The sequence below is a fragment of the Sphaerodactylus townsendi genome, linkage group LG12 (assembly GCF_021028975.2).
Source record: "Sphaerodactylus townsendi isolate TG3544 linkage group LG12, MPM_Stown_v2.3, whole genome shotgun sequence".
NCBI lineage: Eukaryota > Metazoa > Chordata > Lepidosauria > Squamata > Sphaerodactylidae > Sphaerodactylus > Sphaerodactylus townsendi.
In genome coordinates, this window is record NC_059436.1 from 16,104,992 (window position 1) to 16,127,583 (window position 22,592).

General features: G+C 41.9%; 1 protein-coding gene across 9 annotated transcripts in view; it reads left to right on the top strand.

Annotated features, from left to right (window-relative positions):
* The window catches only part of NTM (neurotrimin), an 879,909-nt gene extending 866,378 nt beyond the window's left edge, over positions 1-13,531 (top strand). For 3 of the 9 annotated variants that reach the window (XM_048512955.1, XM_048512958.1, XM_048512964.1), the window contains 2 exons: positions 7,324-7,356; positions 12,501-13,531. In XM_048512955.1, the coding sequence (XP_048368912.1) occupies positions 7,324-7,356; positions 12,501-12,601 (134 nt within the window). In that variant the 3' untranslated portion in view covers positions 12,602-13,531. The remainder of the gene's footprint in view (positions 1-7,323; positions 7,357-12,500) is intronic. The other 6 variants (XM_048512956.1, XM_048512959.1, XM_048512957.1 and 3 more) reach the window with 3 other exon arrangements.
* Positions 13,532-22,592: the final 9,061 nt, after the last annotated feature.

Consider the following 22,592-nt stretch of genomic DNA (forward strand, 5'->3'; position numbering starts at 1 on the left):
ATTTTGTGCAGTACCAAGCACTTTCCTCCTTATCTGTTATAATATCAAGAAACTGGATACACAGAATTTTGTGTGAGTAGACGCTCGAGTGAGGATTCAGGAAGTTTGACACAGCGAATAGCTACCATGGCCTTTTCCTTGAACTTCCATAAAAACCCTAGCCGAAGCCAAATTTTTGCATTAAATCCAACCCTAAGCTTCTATCAAACAGACCGGGCATTTTTTTTTTCTCCAGGGCAGTTAGAAGGAAGGATCAATATTAGCAGGAGGAGATGTAGAACTGGTAATAAGTAAAAAGAGTTTGCATCCCCTAGCCTAGCAGATGAAAAAGCATGATTGTAGAAAGGGAGCATGCCCCAAATCCTGGTATTTAAACAGGTTAACCAAAAAATAAATAAAACCCAATCTTAACAGAATGTAGGTGAGGAGGGATTTTCAGCCTTACAATCAGCTCTCCAATTTCCCTACCATTTCCATTGAAGACACATCTCAGGAATGGACCTAACTTATCCTTTTGCTCCGTGGATCTTCATCAGATTCCATCACCACTCCCAGGAAATGAATGTAGTTTGTTGTCTCTCTCTGCATCTCCCTTTCCCCTTACGGAACTTGACACTGATACGCAGCTGCCTCATTTGGAAAAGCAGAGCTTATTTATTAACTCATCTCTTTCTTTTTCTTTTCTTCCTTTTCTTCTGTTTTTTTTCCTTTCCTCCTGCATGGCTTCCCTGTGTGTCTCCTCCTCATGCCTCCTTACATTCTGCCATGTAAGTACCACTGGCTTCTCTACCAGCTTCTAGCAAAGTTGCAGCCTTTTGTATTTGCTAAAGCAGGGGTGTGAGGGGGCGGGCGGGTTGGAAGGTGGTTAAAAGACAAGCTTGGGGAGATGGGTGATTATTTGCTGGGGGGAGAGGAAAAATGAGAGGTCTTTGATTACACAGATGTGCTGGGCTACCAAGAAATCACAGGGATGGAGAGGGGGATAATAAATGCTTGAAAACTGTAGACTTTGATGGGAAACTTGCCAGAATTATGGGATAAAAAGGTGGAGAGATCATGTCTTTTCCGTGGGCGGCCAAACTTTGTATAGGCGCCACTATATGCTGTCCCACAGAAAGATGATAGTTTGGTCTGTTGAGGTGCAGCAGTTGACTAAGTTGTATGCTTCTGCATTAGAATATAGTCCCAAACAAATATGAGAATTACCTTTCATTATTACGCACTGCCTTTATCAAAACCATTATTTCGTACATTATTGAACATGGTACTTTGATAGAACATTTATGCCAAAATGGTGGGGTATTGGTGGAGAGGGGAGCAGGGCCAGGTAGGCACTAGGAAATATATTGCTGTCATACAAGGTTGTGATTATTGCTCTTTATGCTATAAGCTACTTTATTTATGTATTTGGAATGCTATGTTTCTATTTCTACTTTGAGTTCCTCTAAGGTAAAAATACAGCTAATAAATATTTTAAATAAGTAAATAAATAAAATCACCATATGACTGCTTAGTGCGACTGTTGTTCTGTATTAACATTAGAGCCCATGTGATATCGTAGTTGGTGGTGAAAAGTGTCATCAAGCTGCAACTGAGTTATGGCTGACCCATAGGATTTCCCAGGCAATAAACAGCCAGAAGTAGTTTGCAGTAGTGCAGTAGTTTGCCTCTGCATGGCAACCCTAGACTTCCTGGATGGTCTCCCATCCAAGTACTAACAAGGACCAACCCAACTTGGCTTCTGAGATATGATGAAATAGAGCTAACCTGGGCCATCCAGCTCAGGGCATTATCATATAGTAGAGCCAGATAACAGCAGAGAGACTGAAGCTATAGTCCTCACTCAGCCATGGTTCACTGGGCAGCTAGTCATTCTTTCTCATCCAAGTCTACCTCATTGGGTTGCTATGAGGATAACATGGAGCAGAGGGAGACTGAGGTACATTTCTTGGAAGAAGGGTGAAATGCTGGGCCAAATTTATGAATAGAACAGCATTTGACAGTTATTTTTATTTATTCCCCACAATTATAATACACAAAGCAGCTTACATCATTGTATCTTTGGAACCACATTTCTCCATGTTGTCCAAGGAAACCCTTCGGTTCTCCAGTAGTAATCCTCTGGTGGTCCCTGGCCCTGAGGATGTTAGGTTGGCCTCAACCTGAGGAAAGACTTTTTTTTAGTCCTGGCTCCAGCCTGGTGGAACTCTGTCAGCTAACACAGGGGCCATGCAGGAACTTAAACAGTTCCTCACGGCCTGAAAGATGGAGAATTTCCACCAGGCTTTTGTAAGGCTACCCGCTGTTTGTTATTGCATCTTGCTGACCTCCCAACTACCAAACACCAATACCCCTCTTTTTGCTCTCCCCTAGCCTCAGATAGAGTGGGTAGACTGTCATGGTGGTGAGAAATATAGTACAGGTTACATAGGATTTTGCTATTTGCCATCAAGAGATTGTACTTTTAGATATTATTAGGTTTTAATGATATTATTTATTGTACGTATTGTATTATTATAATTTAATTCTTGTATGCCACCCAGAGGCCAACTCTGGTTGGGAATGGGCATGATACAAAATTTCATAAAATAAATGAATAAAAAAGGAGCCATAAAATTAGAAGTTAAAAATAAATAACATCAATACAGGTCAGGGACACAAACACTAAAAGCTTTCTTGGAATAGAAAAAAAATTGACAAATTACTGTAAAGTCAGAAGTGAAGGGATCTCTTGAGCCTCATCATGATATGGGAATTTTCATCGTCTGGTGTTGTAGAGAGAAGTCTCGTGCGCTTGCCCCTAAAATATGAAGTGTCAGAATAGATATTAGGCAGGAACAGCAAACAGCTATTACATACATTATTTTTAGTGTACATATGTATTATTTTATTACTTAAGGTAGTGGTTTTCCAAGTTTTTATTTTCAGGGAACACTTTTCAAGTTGACTTCTGTTCTTGAGAAATCCCCATGTCTTGTAAATGTGAAATACTCCATACCTCTGATACTCCTGGGGTATTTTAGAAGGTGTTTATAAGGAGCTCACTGTTATTTATTGCATTTTATGGAAATTTAATTAATTTATAGTATTAATTAGTATATACAATTTATAGATCTTGGGGAAGGCTATACCTTTTTAGCAAATAGGCTATGAATAACGAATATCTTAATCCTGTCTTTTAAATGTAGTTTTACTATACCTGTTCACAATCCCATGTACAATGGAATGGACAAAATTTTTTAATCTTCGTTATTTTTATAAATGAAGTGTGATTTTAGAATGTAAAACTACTCATAGACGCCATGTACAACTCTTTTAAATTTAGTGATGGTCTATACTCACGCTTTTGTTTCTTATGCCAATAAAGGTCTATTGTATTGTATTGTATTGAGATGGCAAACCCTGAGTTGGTAAAGTAGATTGCACCAACTCCAAGCTGTTGCTGGGGAGAGTTGCAGCATGAAGATTCATTTGCATCAAAACTCCCCACAAGAAGTAGTAGTAGTAGTAGTAGTAGTAGTAGTAGTAGTAATAATAATAATAATAATACCACCGAAGGGGATTAAAATTAGAATAAGAGGAATCAATTGAATAGGCCAGTTTGTAAAGCTATATTTAACTCTTTCTTTTGTGCATATCAGTGGGTGTTATCTGAATAGCAGAATGTGTGCAGGCTAGGCAGGGCTGGTGCGCTGCCACAGCAACATGCAGTACTGAGGAGGCTCAGAGCTGGGCCTGGGTTGCTGGCAGTTTAGCAAAGAATAAAGTCTAAGGTCGCCAAGTCTGCGTGAGAGTCCAAAGAGAAGTCAATCGGGTCAGGAGTCAAATGCCAGAATGCATCCAGCAATCGGGAGAATTCAAGAATCAAGGTCAAAATCCGGTCCGTTGTCAGTCAGGTCGGGATACAGCAATGGTGTGCAGACAAGGTCAGGTAGAATCTACTTTGCAACCACAATTGCAGTTCCTGCCCAAGGCTTTTTATTCCCCAGAGCTACTTGCCTAGGGCTGCTCCTGCAAAGGCTCTGGGTAATGCCTAGCCCAGGGGTAGGGAACCTGCGGCTCTCCAGATGTTCAGGAACTACAATTCCCATCAGCCCCTACCAGCATGGCCAATTGGCCATGCTGACAGAGGCTGATGGGAATTGTAGTTCCTGAACATCTGGAGAGCCGCAGGTTCCCTACCCCTGGCCTAGCCTGTAGTCTTGCTGAGCAGCATCTCTTGTTTAAGGCCAGTCTCAATCTCCATCTGCACCCCAGAGCTGCTAGCATCTTCCTTAGCCCTACTGAGCCAGAAGCCTGTGTGAGTTCAGGCTCTACCAGTTCAGCTGGAATCTCCCTGCAAGGCTCCATTAACCCTTTCTCAGGCGAGCTATCAGCGACAGCAGGGGCTTCCTCAGAGGATCTGTCGGTTGCAGCAGCGGAGGCCATGACAGACTGTTCAGTGAAATAAGAAAGATAGAGGGTTCTCTCTCAGATTTGTATTTATCGAATATTGAGATCCATCTTATTGTTATTTACATGTGTGTGTGTGTGTGTGTGTTAATGTGTTGTTTGTTACATGGTTTGTTTTCTCTTTTTTTATAATTTTCTATACCTGTATGCGTTTTCATATATATATATTTTAAAAAGAAACCCTCTACAAGTAGAAAATGAGCATTTCAGGGGCCAATTATCCACTGGTGCTCTGCCCCACAGTGAGGGTGCCCTCTTTCAAGGCAAAGCTTTGATTGCAGGTACGCTCACACTTACAGCATCTCAGGTCCCCGAAGTCCCATGATTCTTGTGAGCAGGTCAATCTCGATGTTCTCCCTGGCTTCAGAGTTTCTGCTGCATCTGGTTCTCCCTTCTCATTCCTCATGGCCGTTTTCAGAGATTGATGATCAACTTAAAAAAATTAATAATAATAACCCATTACAATAACAATATAAAGAATAACTATATTTAAAAATTAAGGGATTTTTTTAAAGCCAGCAATCTTGCAAATGACCAGGAATGACCTGGAGGTGAGGGCAGGTAAGCCACACAGCAGTGGGGCTCTTCCGCACTTGTAAACAGAGAAATGTGGCCCCACTGTGGAGCAAAGAGGGAAGCAGGCCATGCATAATGGGCCACAGAGAAAGATTCTGCTCATTCCCTTCACTTGCTGTAAGGTTTTCTCTTTGCAGGGAGTTGTGCGGGTTCCAAATTGCAATATGCAGTCTTGAGAGAAGTCCAGTTGATCCTGCCACCTTTAGGGCCATAGCTCCTCAACTTTACCTCATTTCCCTGCCTGCACAAACCGTTGACCTTTCTCTTGCCTCTTGCCAAGCTTCAAGAAGACTCAAGGAATGCAGGTTGGGAGAAAGCTGTAATCAAACATCCAAAACCAACATCACACTTCCAGCCAATTAGAAGTAAAACCACAGTAAATAGCAGCCATGATAAAGGCATTTGCAAACAAACACGGATATATGTATATACTCCCTGAGGTGAAGAGTCATGACAGAAGCTTATCTTTCTATTTCCATCTCCTCCTGCTAAAACACCACTTGCCTGCTGTCGGACTACGGAGAACCTTTCCATCTTTCATCCTCCGGTCATTAAGCTATTTTAATGATGCTATCAACACTCCAGAAAGGCAGTTGCCTTAGTGTTGTCTATGAGACTCGCAATGACAGTCATCAAGCCAATTTATGAGCAAACACAAGGCTGTAGTAAATCTGAAGATGGTAGAGAGGAACAATTAGGAAAGGATAAGACTGGGCTTGCCTGGACCATCTCGGTCAGGGTGACCTTTTTAGCACTTAGTGTGTGGGGAGGGGACTGTATCACTTACTATGCAGATTATATTTAGATTTCCTCCATTTAATTAGATGAGAGCAGGAGTTGATCCTACCATCATTTCTTCTGGAAAAAAAGGAGGAAGGGGCCATTTCCCCCAAATAGTCTTTGTTAGAGTGGGGGACTTGTCAGTCTTCAATCATCAGCGGGACATTTGTCAGGGATACTTTTGGCTGATTCTGCATTGAGCAGGGGACTGGACTGGACAGCCTGTATGACCCCTTCCAATTCTATGATTCTTTGATTCTGTGACCTACATGGACAGAAGCCATATAGGATGGGTGCTACAATTGGGAAAGAAAAGGGTGTAGGCTCCAACCCCCAAGGTGTTGGGTTTTATTAGCTAACTGAAAAACTCTGTTACCTTTGCCATCTCTGCTCTTTCCCCACTTAGCCATTCTCCAAATGATGGCACCCACCTTTGTGTTTGATTTGAGCCCAGGATCACCTTAGAGACCAACAAGATTTTTGGAGTAGGACAGTCCAATCCGGAGTTCCTCCAGGAGATCTTCTTGGTGGGGCAGGCAGGTGAAACACTGGCAGGCAAAGGCCTGGCGGAAGCCAACTAATGTTGGCTCCACCTGCAATCTTGCCTCCAGAACTCCCCACTACACCGGCAGAGGTGGTGGGGGCACAGGAGTGCTGACAGGTTGCTCTGCATCATGTCTTCTTGCTGCAGTGGCCCCCCTCTGACAAATTTCCCCTCTGCAGAGGTAAATGCTCCAGGGAGGGCAAATCTGCTGGCACCGCCCTGCGCCACAGCCATAGGCAGGTTCAGCTCTCCCACCCTGGATTGAGCAGTCACCTTTCGAGAGTCAAAGTTTTCTCTGTCAGATTAACGAAAAAGTGTGCATGTATTTGGAGCGGGGGTGATAATCTGTGGCAACATTGAGAAACTTGACCTCAGTAGTAGCTTCCTCGGCAACTCCTGAAGTCCTTTTCGCCGAGGAATCCATGCAGAATGGGATTATGGGATAAAGTTGACTGCGTCATCTGATTGATCCAAACACATATTTTTAGATCTGCACTCCCAGATTTCCTTTCTTAGACTTTTACTTTTCTTCGGCTTTCACGTCTGTGAAGCAGCTCTTGACATCCAACGTATCGATTCGCTCCGTGGTGGATGAGTCATTTACAAATCCTTTACAGGTTTTTTGTGTGTGGTAGTATCCTTTGTAGGATTGGAGATGCAGATGAGGGTTTTTTTTTAAAAAAAAGTAAGTGGACCTTTTAAATGATTCTGGGTGATAATTTAAGCCACTGTGATCAGTATTTCAATCACATCATTGTCACAGCCATCAATTAGCCATTTATTAATCTTTTTTTGGTAACTGCTTGTGGATGGAGGACCCAGAAGGCCATTTTGCCAAAAACTAGGCAGGAATTGTCTGACAGGTTCCTTGAAAACTACCCACTAGGACACCAGCTTAAATGTCCCAAGTAGGCCAGAAAGCCTCGCCAGCCTTCCTCGTCCCTTGATAACAGTGTTCTTTAATTTTGTAGAAGAAACCACTGCACTCCAGACAACTTTGCAAGGTCAGTAAAAACAGACATGCCAACCCTGCTGATTGCTTCCCAATTCTGGCCTCAAATCTCACCCAGCTTTCTGCAGCCCTTTCCCCTTCCCCTGCAGCTAAGCTAACATCAAGGACTTAGTCGCAGTGATGGTCAGCTTCCTTTCTCTGCTTATTTGTCGCACCCCTGCCTCTGTTTTGCTGAACCCCGAAGGCCTCTGTGCACCTGCTGTGAAAGATCTGCTTTGGCAGCAAGACGCTGCCTGTAGTCAGCCATCTTTATTGTGGAATAGTGCGGCTAGTCCTCATGTCCTGCAGCCTTATGCATTGTAGTAATCTTTACACAGCTTCCATATCTATTTGCTGTGGACCTTTCCCCCTGCTCCTTGCTTTGCCACTTCTCATCCAAAACGTTATTTGTGTGAGAAAGGTCAAGTTTCAGATCTACCTTTGTTCTGGAAGTCCAGGCTCACTTCATACATACAAGATCCTTGTTATGTTATCTTTGTTATCCACGTCATGTATGAATGGGTCTTAATGACATACATAAATCAAATTCTAGCTCCATTAGTCATTTTCAGAGGTCATGCCTTCCAACAGGGAAAGTTTGCACTTTGACTGTCAGTCATAACATTGGTAGTAAAGATGAGCAAAGCAGCCTGAGTGACAATATTTGTGTAGTACTGTATTCACAATCTGTTTTTCTCAATGAGACTCTAGGCCAATTATACAGCATAAATGTAATCCAGTGGCATGAAACATGTAATAAGCAATGCAATAGGACTAGGATTAGAAACAATACACACATTACTAACTATATTAAATGATGCAGAAAATGGAATTACAAAATAGAAAGCATTGTAGTAAGAGCAGGATAATATGTACATACATAGTGTGACAAGCAGCAGAGACTGCAGTCTACATGTGTATGAATTAAGTTGAATCCGTGAGGAATCATGTGATGTCCATGAAAATGTAAACTGGCTCATAGAATTAGAACACACCCAAAGGTTACTTGGACCAAATCCTGAAATCCCAAAAGGCCTGACCTCCTGCCAATCCCACACAAAACACTGTGATAAAGGAAAAACAATGATTTCAGGCACATAGCCATGTTACTCTATTGCAGCAAAATTAAAACAGGAGTCCAGTGGAGTTTTCATGACCAACAACACTGTTAATCTGTAATAATGATGTTTATATTTAAAGGTACAAGGAATGGAAAACAGATTGCATGTGATGAAACGTTAAAGGGGACAGCCTGCATCAAACAAGAAACAGTCAATAAATAATTAATTCAGAATGGGTGAAGACCACTCCTAACTGTTGCTAAAAAGGCTGGGAAGGACTAGCATAAAATGGAATTAAGGAAAATACTGTGTGAGACATGATAAGCAGATTCAGAAAGACCATGTAAAGGTGCAGTTGAATAACTGACATCTGTAAAGGGTGGGTCATGCTGAGATGTTTGCGCCTATGATCAATGAAGACAGTTTCAGGTAGGTAACCATGTTGGTCTGCTGTAGAAGAGCAAGATTTGAGTCATAGAGTCATAGTATCATAGAGGTGGAAGGGGCCATACAGACCATCTAGTTCAAACCCTTGCTCAATACATGATCAGCCTAAGTGTCAGTAGCATCTTACAGACCGACAAGAATTCTAGAGTATGAGCTTCTGAAAGTTGTGAAGTCCTTGACCTGGATAGCCCAGAATAACCCCATTTTCTCAGTTCTTGGAAGCTGAGCAGGGTCAGCCCTGGTTAGTAGTAGTAGTAGTAGTAGTAGTAGTAGTAGTAGTAGTAGTAGTAGTAGTAGTAGTAGTAGTAGTAGTAGTAGTAGTAGTAGAAGAAGAAGAAGAAGAAGAAGAAGAAGAAGAAGAAGAAGAGTTAGATTTATATCCCCCTTTCTTTCCTGTAAGGAGACTCAAAGGGGTTTACAATCTCCTTCCCCCCCCCCCCCCCGCAACAGACACCCTGTGAGGTAGGTGGGGCTGAGAGAGCTCTGAAGAACTGTGACTAGCCCAAGGTCACTCAGCTGGCATGTGTTGGAGTGCACAGGCCAATCTGAATTCCCCATATAAGCCTCCACAGCTCAAGCAGAGCAGGGAACCAACCCAATTAGAGTACGCCTGCTCTTAACCACTACGCCATTGCTGTTCCCATCAAGAGACCATCAAGGAGTACCAAGGCTGCTACGCAGAGGCAGGCAATGGCAACCACCTCTTTATAACTTTTGCCTTGACAATCCTATGGAGTTGCCATGTCATCTGTGACTTGATGACAAAAAAAGAAAAAAAATCTGATGAAGGGACCACTGAATCAAAAGCTTCTACCCTGGAAATCTTTTTGGTCTTCAAGGTGCTTCGGTACTTGAATCTTCCTCTTCTGCAGTCAGTGAAAAAACCATTTACAGCCATGCAAAGATGTCTCCAGGGAAAATAGATAATTCAAGGATGCATGAGTGGTGGAAAATGGGGGACAGCCCCCTACCTGGGTGATTGATAGTTGGACTAGAGTGTGAGTCTTTTCGCTGTAGTCAAGATCACAAATGGGTGCAAAGGGCAGGTCTTTTTTAAAGTATTTTTAAAATTAATTTTCACAATATTATTAATAGACATAGAAAAAAGATATGAAACTAAAAGATTTCAAACAAAGCAGAAAAGAAACATGGTACATCTGCCCCAAATTGCATGACTATAATCATGAAATAGTGGATCCCAGTGTGACAGAGGGCAGGTCCTGAGGTGAAGATCTTACTAGATCAGCAAGACAGTATGAAAGGTGGTGGTCCTTCAAGTTAAACCCCACACAGAAACACAACTGAGCCCATAAAGATTGCATTTTTGAACAGTTTTAATAATGTGCACATAGTATAAAAATCTGGAAATGAATGAAAGCAACAGATATCTGCAGCAAACTGCACATGCAAAGAGAATTTAGTAAACAGAACTTACTGGTGGCCGCTGGCCCTCAGGGAATCACCATAGGAAGAGAGTTCCACTATTGCAGGGGGACACCAAAGGGCGACCTGTGTAGCTCAAACTTGGCACCTGGATAGTAAATTCACGAGGGTATCCCAGGCTACTCATTCTCCCATGATTTGTCTTTGTTCTCGCTTGCTATGACTGGATAATTGCCACTAAATAGCTTTTCTTTTCCCTGGGATACCACAGGGCCTGTTTATTGGCCATTTTGGATTGTCACATGTCTCCTTAATGAGCTCCAAGGAATGAATGTTGGAGAGAAGCCACAGCAAAGGCCAAGCAGGAGCGCTCCGGCTTCTTTGTTGACTCTGCTGTCATTGATGGCAGCTTTGGCAGCCAGCGCTCCATTATCTTCTTCCATGCAGCTTTGTGCTTGGCTCCTTCTAAAACTCGTTACAAGATTTCAAAGCAGCCAACTTCACTTTCAAGAATCTGGTGGTTTCCGCTTTCCTGGGTGGCTGGTACAACTGTGTTACGATAAACTCATTCGATCTAACAGGGGCAGGAAATATTTCTTTACTTCGTAGAGGGGTTTTTTTTTTTTGGTTTGTTCTGGGGAGGGAGAGAGAAATTATGAAGTTGGGATTTATTTGAGTCTAGGAATAGAACGTTCTAGAAGGAAGCGTGACGGCTGCAACCTTCTCTGGAAGATGAAAGACACAAATGCAACACAAGCTTAATTTCATTTGCCACATATCTTGAATTTTTGCAGAGGGTTTAGCTGCTTTTGTCAGTCCATCCCTACCAAGTTGCATTTTACACTATGTTTACATTTAACAGAAAACTACAACATGATAATGATACAAGATTTTACAAACACACTGAGTGGTCTTAAGAGAGCTGTAGAACTGGGTTAGGCCGGGGCTGTAGCTCATGCAGCTGGTCCCAGGATAAATCCCTGGCATCTCCTAATAAAGGATCAGGTGGTGAGAAAGTTGTCTATGAGAGACCTTGGAAAGCAGCTGCCAATCAGACAATATAAGAACAGATCAACCAATGGGGCAACCTGTTGTAGAGCAGCTTCATACATGCATCATTCAAAAGGTCTTGCTTCTTGACATGCAGATGTTAAGCAATGATGATATTCTGGATTTTGGGAGGGTGCAAACTGGATTTTGGGAGGTTGTATGGTAGGCAATAATATTGCCATTTAGATTAATGTTGTCCGGTAAAGCCGAGGAGCATAGATTTTGTGGTGGTGAGTGCTGCCAAGTTGCAGCCAACTTATGGTGACCCCTTAGGGGTTTCAAGACAAGGGACTAACAGAGGTGGTTTGCCATTGCCTGCCTCTGCATAGCAACCCTGGATTTCCTTGGTGGATTCCCATCCAAGTATTAACCAGGGCCAACTCTGCTTAGTTTGCCAAATAGTTTGCTTTGGTTCAGTAATAAAAAAAAACTGTGTGGGAAAAAGGTTAGAAATGATTTTGAAATAGAATAGAAAAGTATATCAAACAAAAAAATTAATATTATTGTAGTTATAATAGTAACTTTATATTATCTGTTTAAAAATCATTACTGTTTTCCCACTGAGTATTCTTGTGCCTTTATAGAATATTATTTGTTTAATTACATCAGTTTTTATGTTTCCAAAATTATAATTCACTCAGATCTGTTCTCTGCTTATGTTATTTCTATTGTTGTTTCATACTATTTTATACGGGTGTTTTTATTTGCTATTAACAATAAACATTTTTTTAAAAAATGTGGGGAAATATGTGGGATAATAAATCCTTTATTCAAGAAGCATGCTGGCATTTTTTTCTAAAAAGAATCAGGTCAGCCTGGGCCATGTTGCATGGTTTACAAGTGAGTACTGTTGGAATGATTTAGCAGCTTTTTCCTCCAGTCTTGAACATCTGCATCTTCATTCATAGAAGTGTTTTGAGTTATTCAAAAGATTCAACACTGTGATTCTTCATAATGAACTCTTTTGTGGCTCGCTTCTGCTTTGAACGTAGTTGGATCCCATTGCAGTTATGAATACAGGGATCACAAAGCATACAGAAATGGTTTTCCTTTACACCAAGGATTTCATTTGCAGATAGATCTGTTGTTGTTATCAAGAAGAGGGTAGTCCCCAACGGTAATGGATATTGTTTTGGGGGAGGGGGGAGCAGCCTAGGTCCAGTTTGTTTATTTCTCGATTCCCTTAGCTGACATGGTGACTCCTGTCTTCCCACAGGACCTGGAGCAGTGCATGATGGGAATAGTAGTGGATCCAGAAGAGTTGGCTGCATCTGGCTGCTTTCCGTCCTTCTGTTTCACCTGCTTCCCAAGTTTTGACCCTGTCAACTATGGTGAAAGGAAGAAGAAAGAAAAACAAAGAATGAATGATTGAAAGAAAGAAAGAAAGAAAGAAAGAAAAAGAAGAATATTAAAATTTTAAAAAATAATCACAATAGTAAAGAGAGTATATTATGAAGAAATCTGGGAGGGAAAGAAAGGGAGTTTGAAACACAAGAAGAATCTAAATTGTCCTGCTGATGTTTGAATACGACTGAATGTTTTTTTTTCTCTCATTATTTTTTTCCTTCCATTTTTTTCCTGCTATGGACATGTATGCAGCTGATGGGGACTAACCAGTGCATTTGGCTTAGTGCCTATTCTTGTCCTCATCCTGCTCAGGCAGATGGTTCATCAGTCTCTCTCTCTCTCTCTCTCTCTCTCTCTCTCTCTCTCTCTCTCTCTCTCTCTGTGCTCGGTTCTCCTATATGGAGGATTACAAAGCTGCCCCATGTGCAAGAATTCATGGCTTTTTTTTCCAATTTACCCTCCTCTTCACGGATTATACCTTCATTTGTCTGATTGCAAACTATTGCAGCAACCACCACAGACCACAACTGATTCAACAGAACAACCACAAGCAGCCACAAGGAACAACAACAACAACACGCAGTTACCCAGTTGTTAAGACATTGACTCATTGTACTACATGGATATCACGGATATTAAGGGATTCTGATTCATTATTAATTTTATTAATTATATTTTCTGATATGAGCCTAGAACTTTGTTAGTTCATAAAAAAACAACAAAAAAGAACAAAAAACAAACAAAAAAGGGAGGGAGAGAAGTTTATTAAGCATTACAAACAAATCGAGTAGCGGGCTTCTTAAACTAGGTTTACAAGAGGTGGAAGGTCAACTTGTCTCCGGTTGTCTGTGTGGTCCGTCTGGATGAGAGTTGACAAATCCAGCAGACGAAAAACAAAACGAACAGAAGGTGAACAAGCACTGCCTCCGCCAGCATTCTCGAGTTTTCATTCATGATTATGGTGTTCCAAGTCGAGAAGGTTTTTTGCTGTCTTCATACTGTTTGGAAGTACGAGAGGTGGACACTCACTGTATGTTGAGTTAGATGGATATGCTTATTCTTTTTATGAGCTTATATATATAAATATATATATACAGTATATATATAAATATACATATATATATATTATAATTATTATTATTATTTTCTTTTGGTTAGCATTCTAGGACATTATTTCTCAGCCGGGTCCTTTTCCTGACATTACTGCATGCTGTATATGGAGTTAGCTGTGTATTGGTCTTCTCGGACACAAGGATAGAGTTTTATTGGTAATTGTGTAATTAATTCCTGCCTACATTTTTTTTGGCCTTCCCATGGGTTATTTACTTGTTGGAGACGTTTATAAAAAAAGAAGAAAAAGAAAGAATGAAAAAAAAATTCTGCAGCCTCTCATTCTGAATTTGGATTGATACAGGGGGGTGATGTTAATCAATATAATTTCTTCGTTTTCCCTGGTCTACACACACCTTCAGATGGGGACACAAGGACACAAAATAAAATGAAAGAAGTTTCAAATAAACATATGTTTCATTTGGGGGAAAAAATTCTGTGACTACATGAGAAATCAACTTATTTTGATCCCCCTCCCCTTTCTTTTTCATCAGACAGAACTGGAAGAATATGCTTTTCATGTGGAGCTTTTGGGATTCCCAGAAGACAAAAAAAACCCCTCTCCTTTGTCTTGGGTTGGTGTGAATGTCAAAACTGGGAGGTTGTCTTTGACTTTACATTTTTAAAAGAGCATATGTTTCATGATGTCCTTCAGAGCCCTCATTCTTACCCTGGTTTTCTAGATAGATGTGCTTATATATATCCCCTTATTGCATTGAGTTGGTCTTCAATAAAATGTTGAATGTTGATTCAGTAGGAGAGAGCTGGTTTGGGGAACCAAACTGGTAGCAAATCCCATGGAAGGGTAGTGGGTTTCCAGGGCGATCCTAAACAGAGGCTCATTCCGCACATGCAGAATAATGCGCTTTCAAACTGCTTTCAGTGTTCTTTGAAGCTGTGCGGAATGGCAAAATCCATTTGCAAACCGTTGTGAAAGTGGTTTGAAAACACATTATTTTGCATGTGCGGAAGGGGCCAGATTTACACCCTTCTAAGTCCATTAACTTCAGTGAAATTATCAGGGTTTAATTATTTTTTTTTTAGGATTGTACTGTTTATGTACTATCCTGTTACTTTAGTGCAATTAACTGGAATTTTGGATGTATGACTCTTATTCATACTTTGTAATTAAGTGTGGAAGAGGAATGCATTTTAAATTATGCCATGTGGAAAGGGGGAACCCCTCAGAAATCCATCCGACTCTCTGGGGGTAGCATCAAAAACATCAGAGTGTCTTCAAAAACCCCTAAGACCAGTGTTTAACAAGTAATCATGAAAAAATGGGAAAAATACAGTAGCTGCTTTGGTATATTTTATCATACTTACTAACCACATGGACTTTGCTGCATTCTTGCCTGCATATGCCCGTTTCACATGGGCCAATAAACACAGATTGGTGCAGGACCGTAAACAAAATGTTTTTTTTGGGGGGGGATTCACACAGATCCTGCCCCTAAAACGAGTCTGCCCTGTGTTATTTCCCTCAATCAGGTTTTTTTGAGAATAGCGGTATTAGCTAGTCTTTTCATAAATCCTGGACAGGAGGCGCTTTATTTGCCTCTGTTTTCCTTCTTTTAAAATTTCACAGCTTACATCTGCATAGCTACGCAGGTGCAGATGGTCGTATTGTGAGACATCAGCATGGCTGTGGGGGTTCATTTGTGCATGCCTGCATAGCTATGCATCAGTGGGAAGTAAAAGAAAAAGAGAGAGACGCGTCTCCGTGTGAAGGCACAACAGCAACCCAGATTGTTTCCATGGGCTCCAATCGCTGCCTGCACGGATGCATGTGAATGCGAAAACAGGAAAATGGATTACTTTATCCCGACTGCAACCTATTATAAATTTGATATGCAGAAAAGGTCTATGTGGTAAACCAGTCAATAAATCAGTAAATCTTTGACTATTTGCCTGGGACTTCAAAAAACATTTGTGTGTTTTCTGGCACACATCTGGTGGGCTACAATACATGGCTGATTGCCTGCATTTGTAAATCACCAGCCTTAGGACTCCTCAAACAGCAATGGCTGCAATTCACTAGTTAAGGGGGGTGGTTAAAATGGGAATAGCATGTCCTTCAAAAACAAAGCTATAAGAACATATAAGATGCAGAGCTCCAAGTAATGAGATCTGAGAAAGGCATAAAGGTTGCAATTGGCTTTTTTCTTTTTTTACAGTCACTTCTCTGTCACTTTATAGATGCTTCAATGGTGAACGCTGGAAGGGACTTTTAACCTCCTTGTCCGATCTTCTTCTCAATTGCTGCTTGTAGACTTTTGATTGGTGTGGTGCTTTGGCATTCCCTCTAGCTAGGACAGGCGAGCAATAGCAAAGAGACAAAGGTCATGAGCCAATCCATGTTCAGTGCCCATTGGGGGGTGGGGCAGAAAAGCTGTTGACTGCTTGTTCTATTCCATTTTTGTCATTTAACATCCCACAAAAGAGCACACATGAGAGAGCAGAGCCGCAGAAAGCACAAGATGAAATGAACGAACCTAGTCCATGTTGACAGAACATGATTTCTTTATGGGGCAAACATGAGAAGGTCAGTCAATGGCCTTGACCAAGGGGACACCGTTCAAAGCATTGGTTGGACTAAAGTCACCGAAGGCCAGCATTTAAAGAGTTTCCTCATCTGTGAGGGAACTATGTGGTTCTCAAGAAAGAGACAGTGAGCCACAGTGTGAGATAATCTCATGTCCTGCTGTAAAAATGTATGTAAGTGTCATTGAGTTGTTATTATTTATTATTTATTTTATTTTCATCCTGCTCTTCCCTCTGCAACAGGCTTACAACAGCATAAAAACTATTTATTTATTTATTTATTTATTTATTGTATGGGATTGTTTCGTATTGCAGAGCAATTCAATCAAATGCGTATCTATCAGTCCATTTAAAATCACAGTAACTTAAAATATAGGTAATTTTTTTAAAAATATATCTTAAATCAAAGTCAAAAGAAAAATTTTTTTTCCTAAAAATTGCTGTGCTGTTTCTGTTAAAAAACAAAATCCAGCCTAGGTGCTAGATATACCTTCAGTGGACAATCCTTTGCTATATGGTTTACTGTTTGTTTAGGGTGTGTACATAGACATTTGGGGTTTCTGGTCATTCTGCATTTGTGTTGCAAGTATCCCCAGCGCCAACCATGTCTAGTTCTTACTCTATTTAGTTTATGCTAGATTTTCCTATGCGCCTTAAACCTCAAGTGCGGTTTCAAATCAATATGTTCATTCTGCCGCCCACTATCTTGCCATCTCTTTTGCCATTCTGTTCTTAATTTCCAAGTACTGTCTAAACTGTGCAGTATTAAAGCAGGGGGATTTCTAGATTTCAGTCTTTTATTTTGGAAATTCTTTAAGGTCTCATGAATAAAATTATACTACAAGAAACAATGATACAACATAGAAAACATGTAGAGATGGTGCTCGGTCCAAGGATGGAATGACTCAGAACGTTTCGGACCCTATATCCTGAATAAATTCAGTGTAACTAAACAGGGAAGGGAACGAAAGGGAGATCAGCTAAGATGGAAACATGTCCATTGTTGCTCTCAACTGTAGGCCTGCAGGCGAAAACAGCTCTGTCTTGCAGGCCCCATGAAATTGAGATAAGTTCTGCTGGGCCATGGTCTAATTTGACAGAGCATTCCAGGTTGGGGCCAAGATCGAGAAAGCCCTGACTCTAGTTGAGAAAAGCTTTTGAGTGACCAGCAAGTTCTTACTAGCAGAGTGTAACACTCTCAGGGGACACAGTGGGAAAGGCAACTCCAGCCAGGGCTTTGAAAGCAAATGAGAAGCTGAGGTGGTTTGCCATTGCTTTACTCTGCAGAGCCTTCCTTGGTGGTTTCCCATCCAAGTAGCCATCCTCCGTCTGAGAAGACTGGGCCATGACATGCCGCCCTCCTATGTCCTGCTGTGAATAATATAAATTATGCTGTCTAACATGGGTCAAGCTAGTGACTGACAACAGACCAGTTAACACAAGATCAATGTATTTACCAATTTTCCTTCCCTGTTCATTGAAATTTCTGTACCTTTCCCTGACTTTTCCGAGTTTCCAAAGCCAGACCAAACATACAATAGGTCTTGCAACACTTTCTACCGGTGCTCAGGTAAGTCTATTTTGGGAAATAGGTTCATAACTTTGGTGGAGCAAGAAATATTTCTAAGGATATTTTTTCTTTATACCTTCTGAAATCTGACACCGATACTTTAATTCAAAGGGTAACATTGGCTGCCCTTGCTAGAGGGGCCTTGGAAGATGGCGTATGTGATGTATGCAAGATCTGGGGCATGTTTAATAAGATTGAAATAAATTTGGGTTTTTTTTTTCAAGATACCACACACATTTGCTTTTGTGTTTGAGCAGCAAAGGTTGCCAGTCCTGAGTTAAGAAATACTCGGAGATGCTGGAGCTGGAGCTTGGGGGAGGGGAGGGACCTCAGCAGGGAACAATGTTGTAGAATCGATCCTCCAAAGAAGCCAGGGGAACGGATCTTGGCTGTCTGGCAATCAGTTGTAATAGCTGGGCTTGTCAGCTGCAGCAGCAACCCTCTCCCAACTGCACCTTCATTCTCCCCCACTGCTGCACCCCGATATGTAGTTCCCCCAAACCACTTGTATACTCGATACGCATACAGATAACACCTTGAGACTTTCACTTGAACTGGCTGCAAAGTAATCATTTGTTCAATGTATTGTCGAAGGCTTTCATGGTTGACAGGATTGTTAGAAGCTGAAGATGGTCAGGTATTTATATATTCTGTTTCCCCGGATTAGCTGGCTGATTCAGGGCTGCACATCTTCAGATCCTCTGAAGATGCCAGCCACAGATGCAGGTGAAACGTCAGGAGAGAATGCTGCTAGAACACGGCCATACAGCCCGGAAACCACACAGCACCCCAGTAATTATTTGTTCATTGGGTGCAAACAGTATAAAAATATGAAATCCAAATGCTCAGTCTGTTGTACTAATGAGAACCTCAACTAGATTTTGGAAGTGAAACTGACAAATTTACAGGATAGCTGCACTAATCTGACAACTGTTGGAGGTACTGAGGGGTCCATTTGTAGATTTTTAAGGGCATCCTCGGAAACAAGTAGGTATCCTTCAATGCCATTTCTTTAACACATAAAATCGCCTTATACTATGAGCAGTTCTATCAATGTCTCATCTTAACTGGGAGGATCCTGGGAGATGCCAGAAAATGGCCCCAACAGAAAATGCCCCCAGGACCTTCTCCATGCCCTACCACTGAGCCACAGCTTCTTTCTCACATCATCTGGATTTTTATAATCTTCTCTACTGAAGTGAACAAGGAGGTTCACGGCTTCAGAAATTCTGGGCACGTGTAGGGAGCAAGTATGAATATCCTGTGAGCATTAGAAAGCTGTTCATCCCAATGTTTTGGTATCCCTCCTCTGAAATTTTGTTCCTCCTATACTTACCAGTTGCCTTTCCAAAACCTTTTAAAGAGTGTTCATCCTGGCCAGACTGAGCACCTACTCCTTGGCAGTTATAATGGGAAGGTCCCTACATTTAATTTATTCAGATCAAATCTGCCTCTATTTCTCAGGTAAGATCGACATGATTGCATGTACTGTGGAACCTCGGTTTTGTTGTTGTCGGTTTTCGTCGGTTTCGGTTTTCATCGATTCTTTCCCCCAAAATTTTGGATTTCATCGGATTTCGTCAGCACACACGCACTAATTTTGCGACAACAAATGGTGACCCGTGCAGTTCCATTGCTTTCCAGTGTTTGCCTTGGTTTCCATCGATTTCGGACTTCACCGAGGTTTCCCAGATGGATTATCAATGAAAACCAAGGTTCCACTGTATTCTTTTCGAGTGTGTTTTGCATGTTAATATCTTGATGAAGCTCCTTTCCTCTACAAACTCCACCTTCCTCAGGCTGAACCCCCAAATCTCCAGGAGTTTCTCAACCTAGAGTTAGAAACCTTATGAAAACCATGCCTCATAAAAGGGTTAGGAAGGAATCCATGGAGACTCAGCATATAAAAGGCAAGGGAGCTACATGGGCAACCAAAGCAAGGACACACAAGATTTGACACCCCTCCCCTTGCTTTTCTATAGCAGCAATGACTCTTAGAGCTTTCTGCTTGTTCACCTTTGGAAAGAAAAGGGAGGTAATTACAGAGAGAGCCACTGATTTCACAGTGGGTTTGATAGTCATTTTTAGGCCCTTGGGAACTAAGAAGTGCTATTCATGTCTAACAACAGAATCCTCTGCATCCTCTCAAAACTACCATTCCTAGCATTGTTTCAAGGAAGTCATCACTCAAGATTGTTAAGGCGCCAGGGAGGAAAAAAAGAGAAGCATTCTTTCCCAAGGACTGGTTTTCTGTTTTTCAAATGGAAAACTGGAAAATTCGGGGAAGCTGGGAAAAAAAGATCCCCCTTTCTAGAAAGATTAAAATGCTTCTTAAGGCAAGGTTGACCACATTCAAAAATGTATATAACTTGAAACAGTTGGAGGTCTATCAGTTTTTCAAGTGGAAAAATTGGGAAATTTGGGAGAATGCTACTCTCCCCTCATACTTTAGCCATGTGCAACATCTTCTTTTTTAGATAATATTTGAATAAACAGACAGAATCAAAAATGTCTGATTTGGACCATCCTTAATTAAGGCTTGCACATCTAAATATGAGGCCTGGGGTCATGATGACCTCCAGCACCTCATCCATCACTGCCTTTTTGTTAGAGCCTGTCTCCCCATGATGAAAAACCCTCTTTTATGTGGTTGTTTTTATCCTTGTATGTCTTTAAGACTCTCACCATGTGATCCTATCGTATATTTGCACAGAGGGAGCCCCACACATGTACAGGGAAAGGCTGTGGCTCAGCAATAGAGTATCTGCTTGGGATGTCTCAGATTCAGTCTCTGTTACCTCCTGTTAGAAGCAACTAGCGCTAGGTGATGTGAAAAACTTTCATCTGAGACCCTGGAGAGCTTCAGTCAGTTTGAGGAGACAATGTTGACCTTTCAGTATTATCCACTTACTGACCTTGATGGACTGACTGTTTGATTCAGTATAAGGCAACTTCATGTTTTCAAGGATGTTCATGTTTGTGTTCAAAGGCTCTATCTGCCAGGCTAGAGGGTCTCCCATGGTCCTATTCCCCTACCCAAACATATTTATTTCTCCCTGTTCCTGAAAAGAGCTAAATGACTTGGCCCAGATGCTTTCCACATGGCTAAAACAAAGCATGAAGCAGTGGGGTACATGAGCATGGTGCAGCCACAGGACATTCACACGCCTCCACATGGACAGCCCCAGAGTTAATGTGGGTCACTGACGTGCCTTCACATGGAGGTGCATCTATTTTTCCATGACTCACCTGCAACGCTGCATAGCTCCGCAGCCAGGCACACTTGGCCCCCCACAGCCATGCTGCCATCTCGAGATGGTTGGAGATTCGGCCAGTCCAAATCCGAATTTTTACCGAATCTGCACTGATTCGGACGGATTCGGACGAGGAGGGGCCGAATCTGAACTGTCCGAATCCTAACAGATCCGAATCCATGGGATTCGGATCACCAGCCGAATTGCGTTTTTATTTTTTGGGGTTTTTTTCACGTTTCGGCCTGCAGGGGGCGCATTTTTAAACATATCATAATTCAATTTTAGGGTATCATTGAGACTGTCCTTATGATACTCTCCAAAGCTTGGTGAGGTTTGGTTTAGGGGGGCGAATAGTTATGGACCCCCAAAAGGGGTGTCCCTATCTCCCATTCTTTCCAAGAAAGGGAGCTAAGGAGATGAGGGCTACCCTTTTGAGGGTCCATAACTTTGGCCCCCCTGGAACAAACTGCACCAAACTTGGACGGTATCATCAGGACACTCTCCTTATGATACACTGAAATATTGGTACCGGTACATCTACAAATGCACCCCTGCAGGCACCCCCCCCCAGAAATTTGCACAAGATTTCTTTTGTTCTGCAGTGACTTAGCTGCATTGCAATGTCAATAGGGAAATTCTGATAGAGGGCTGTGGAGTGCATTTTTTTTTTTCATGGTAAACCCACAAAACTCTTCAGGGTATCTTTCAGGAGAGTCTCTGGATGACACCATCCAGGGTTTGGGAACTTTACTTCAGGGGGGAGTGGGAACTGGGCCCTACCCTTTTTTGGCTCCCATAGAATTAAACCCCCGGAAGCAAAATTCCCCAAACCTGGATGGTGTCATCCAGAGACTCTCCTGGAAGAGACTCTGAAAGTTTTGTGACCTTCTACCTCTGTAGAAATGTGCACCTCACAGCCCTCTACCAAAAATTCCCCATTGACAGCAATACACCTAAGTCACTGCAGAACAAAGAATCTTGGGCAAACTCTCAGAAGTGCAGGAGACGCATTTTGAGATGTATCGGCTCAAATTATCAGGGGTATCATCGGGTGACTGTCCACGATATTACCCACCAAGTTTGGTGCAAGTTCCTGATGTTCAGTATGGACTTTCCCTCAAAAGGGGTGCAACTATCCCCCATTGTTTCCAGTGGTAGCTGATAGGGGGATGGGGGCTACACCTTTGAGAGTCCATAACTTTGGCTCCCTGAACCAAACTGCACTGACTTTGGGGGGTAATTATCATCAGGGACAGTCTCCTGATGATAGCCCCTGAAAGTTTAGTGTCACTAGCTTTCAAAATGCTTGGTTTCAGCGTGTTTCACCGCTCACTCACTCCAGCAGGCTTCATGTGCAGGAGCGGTGAAACATGAAAACCGGAATTTTTAAAGCTAGTGGCACCAAATTTCAGGGTATCATCAGGAGCCTGTCCTGATGACCCCCCCCAAGTTTGGTGCAGTTTGGTTTGGGGGGGCAAAGTTA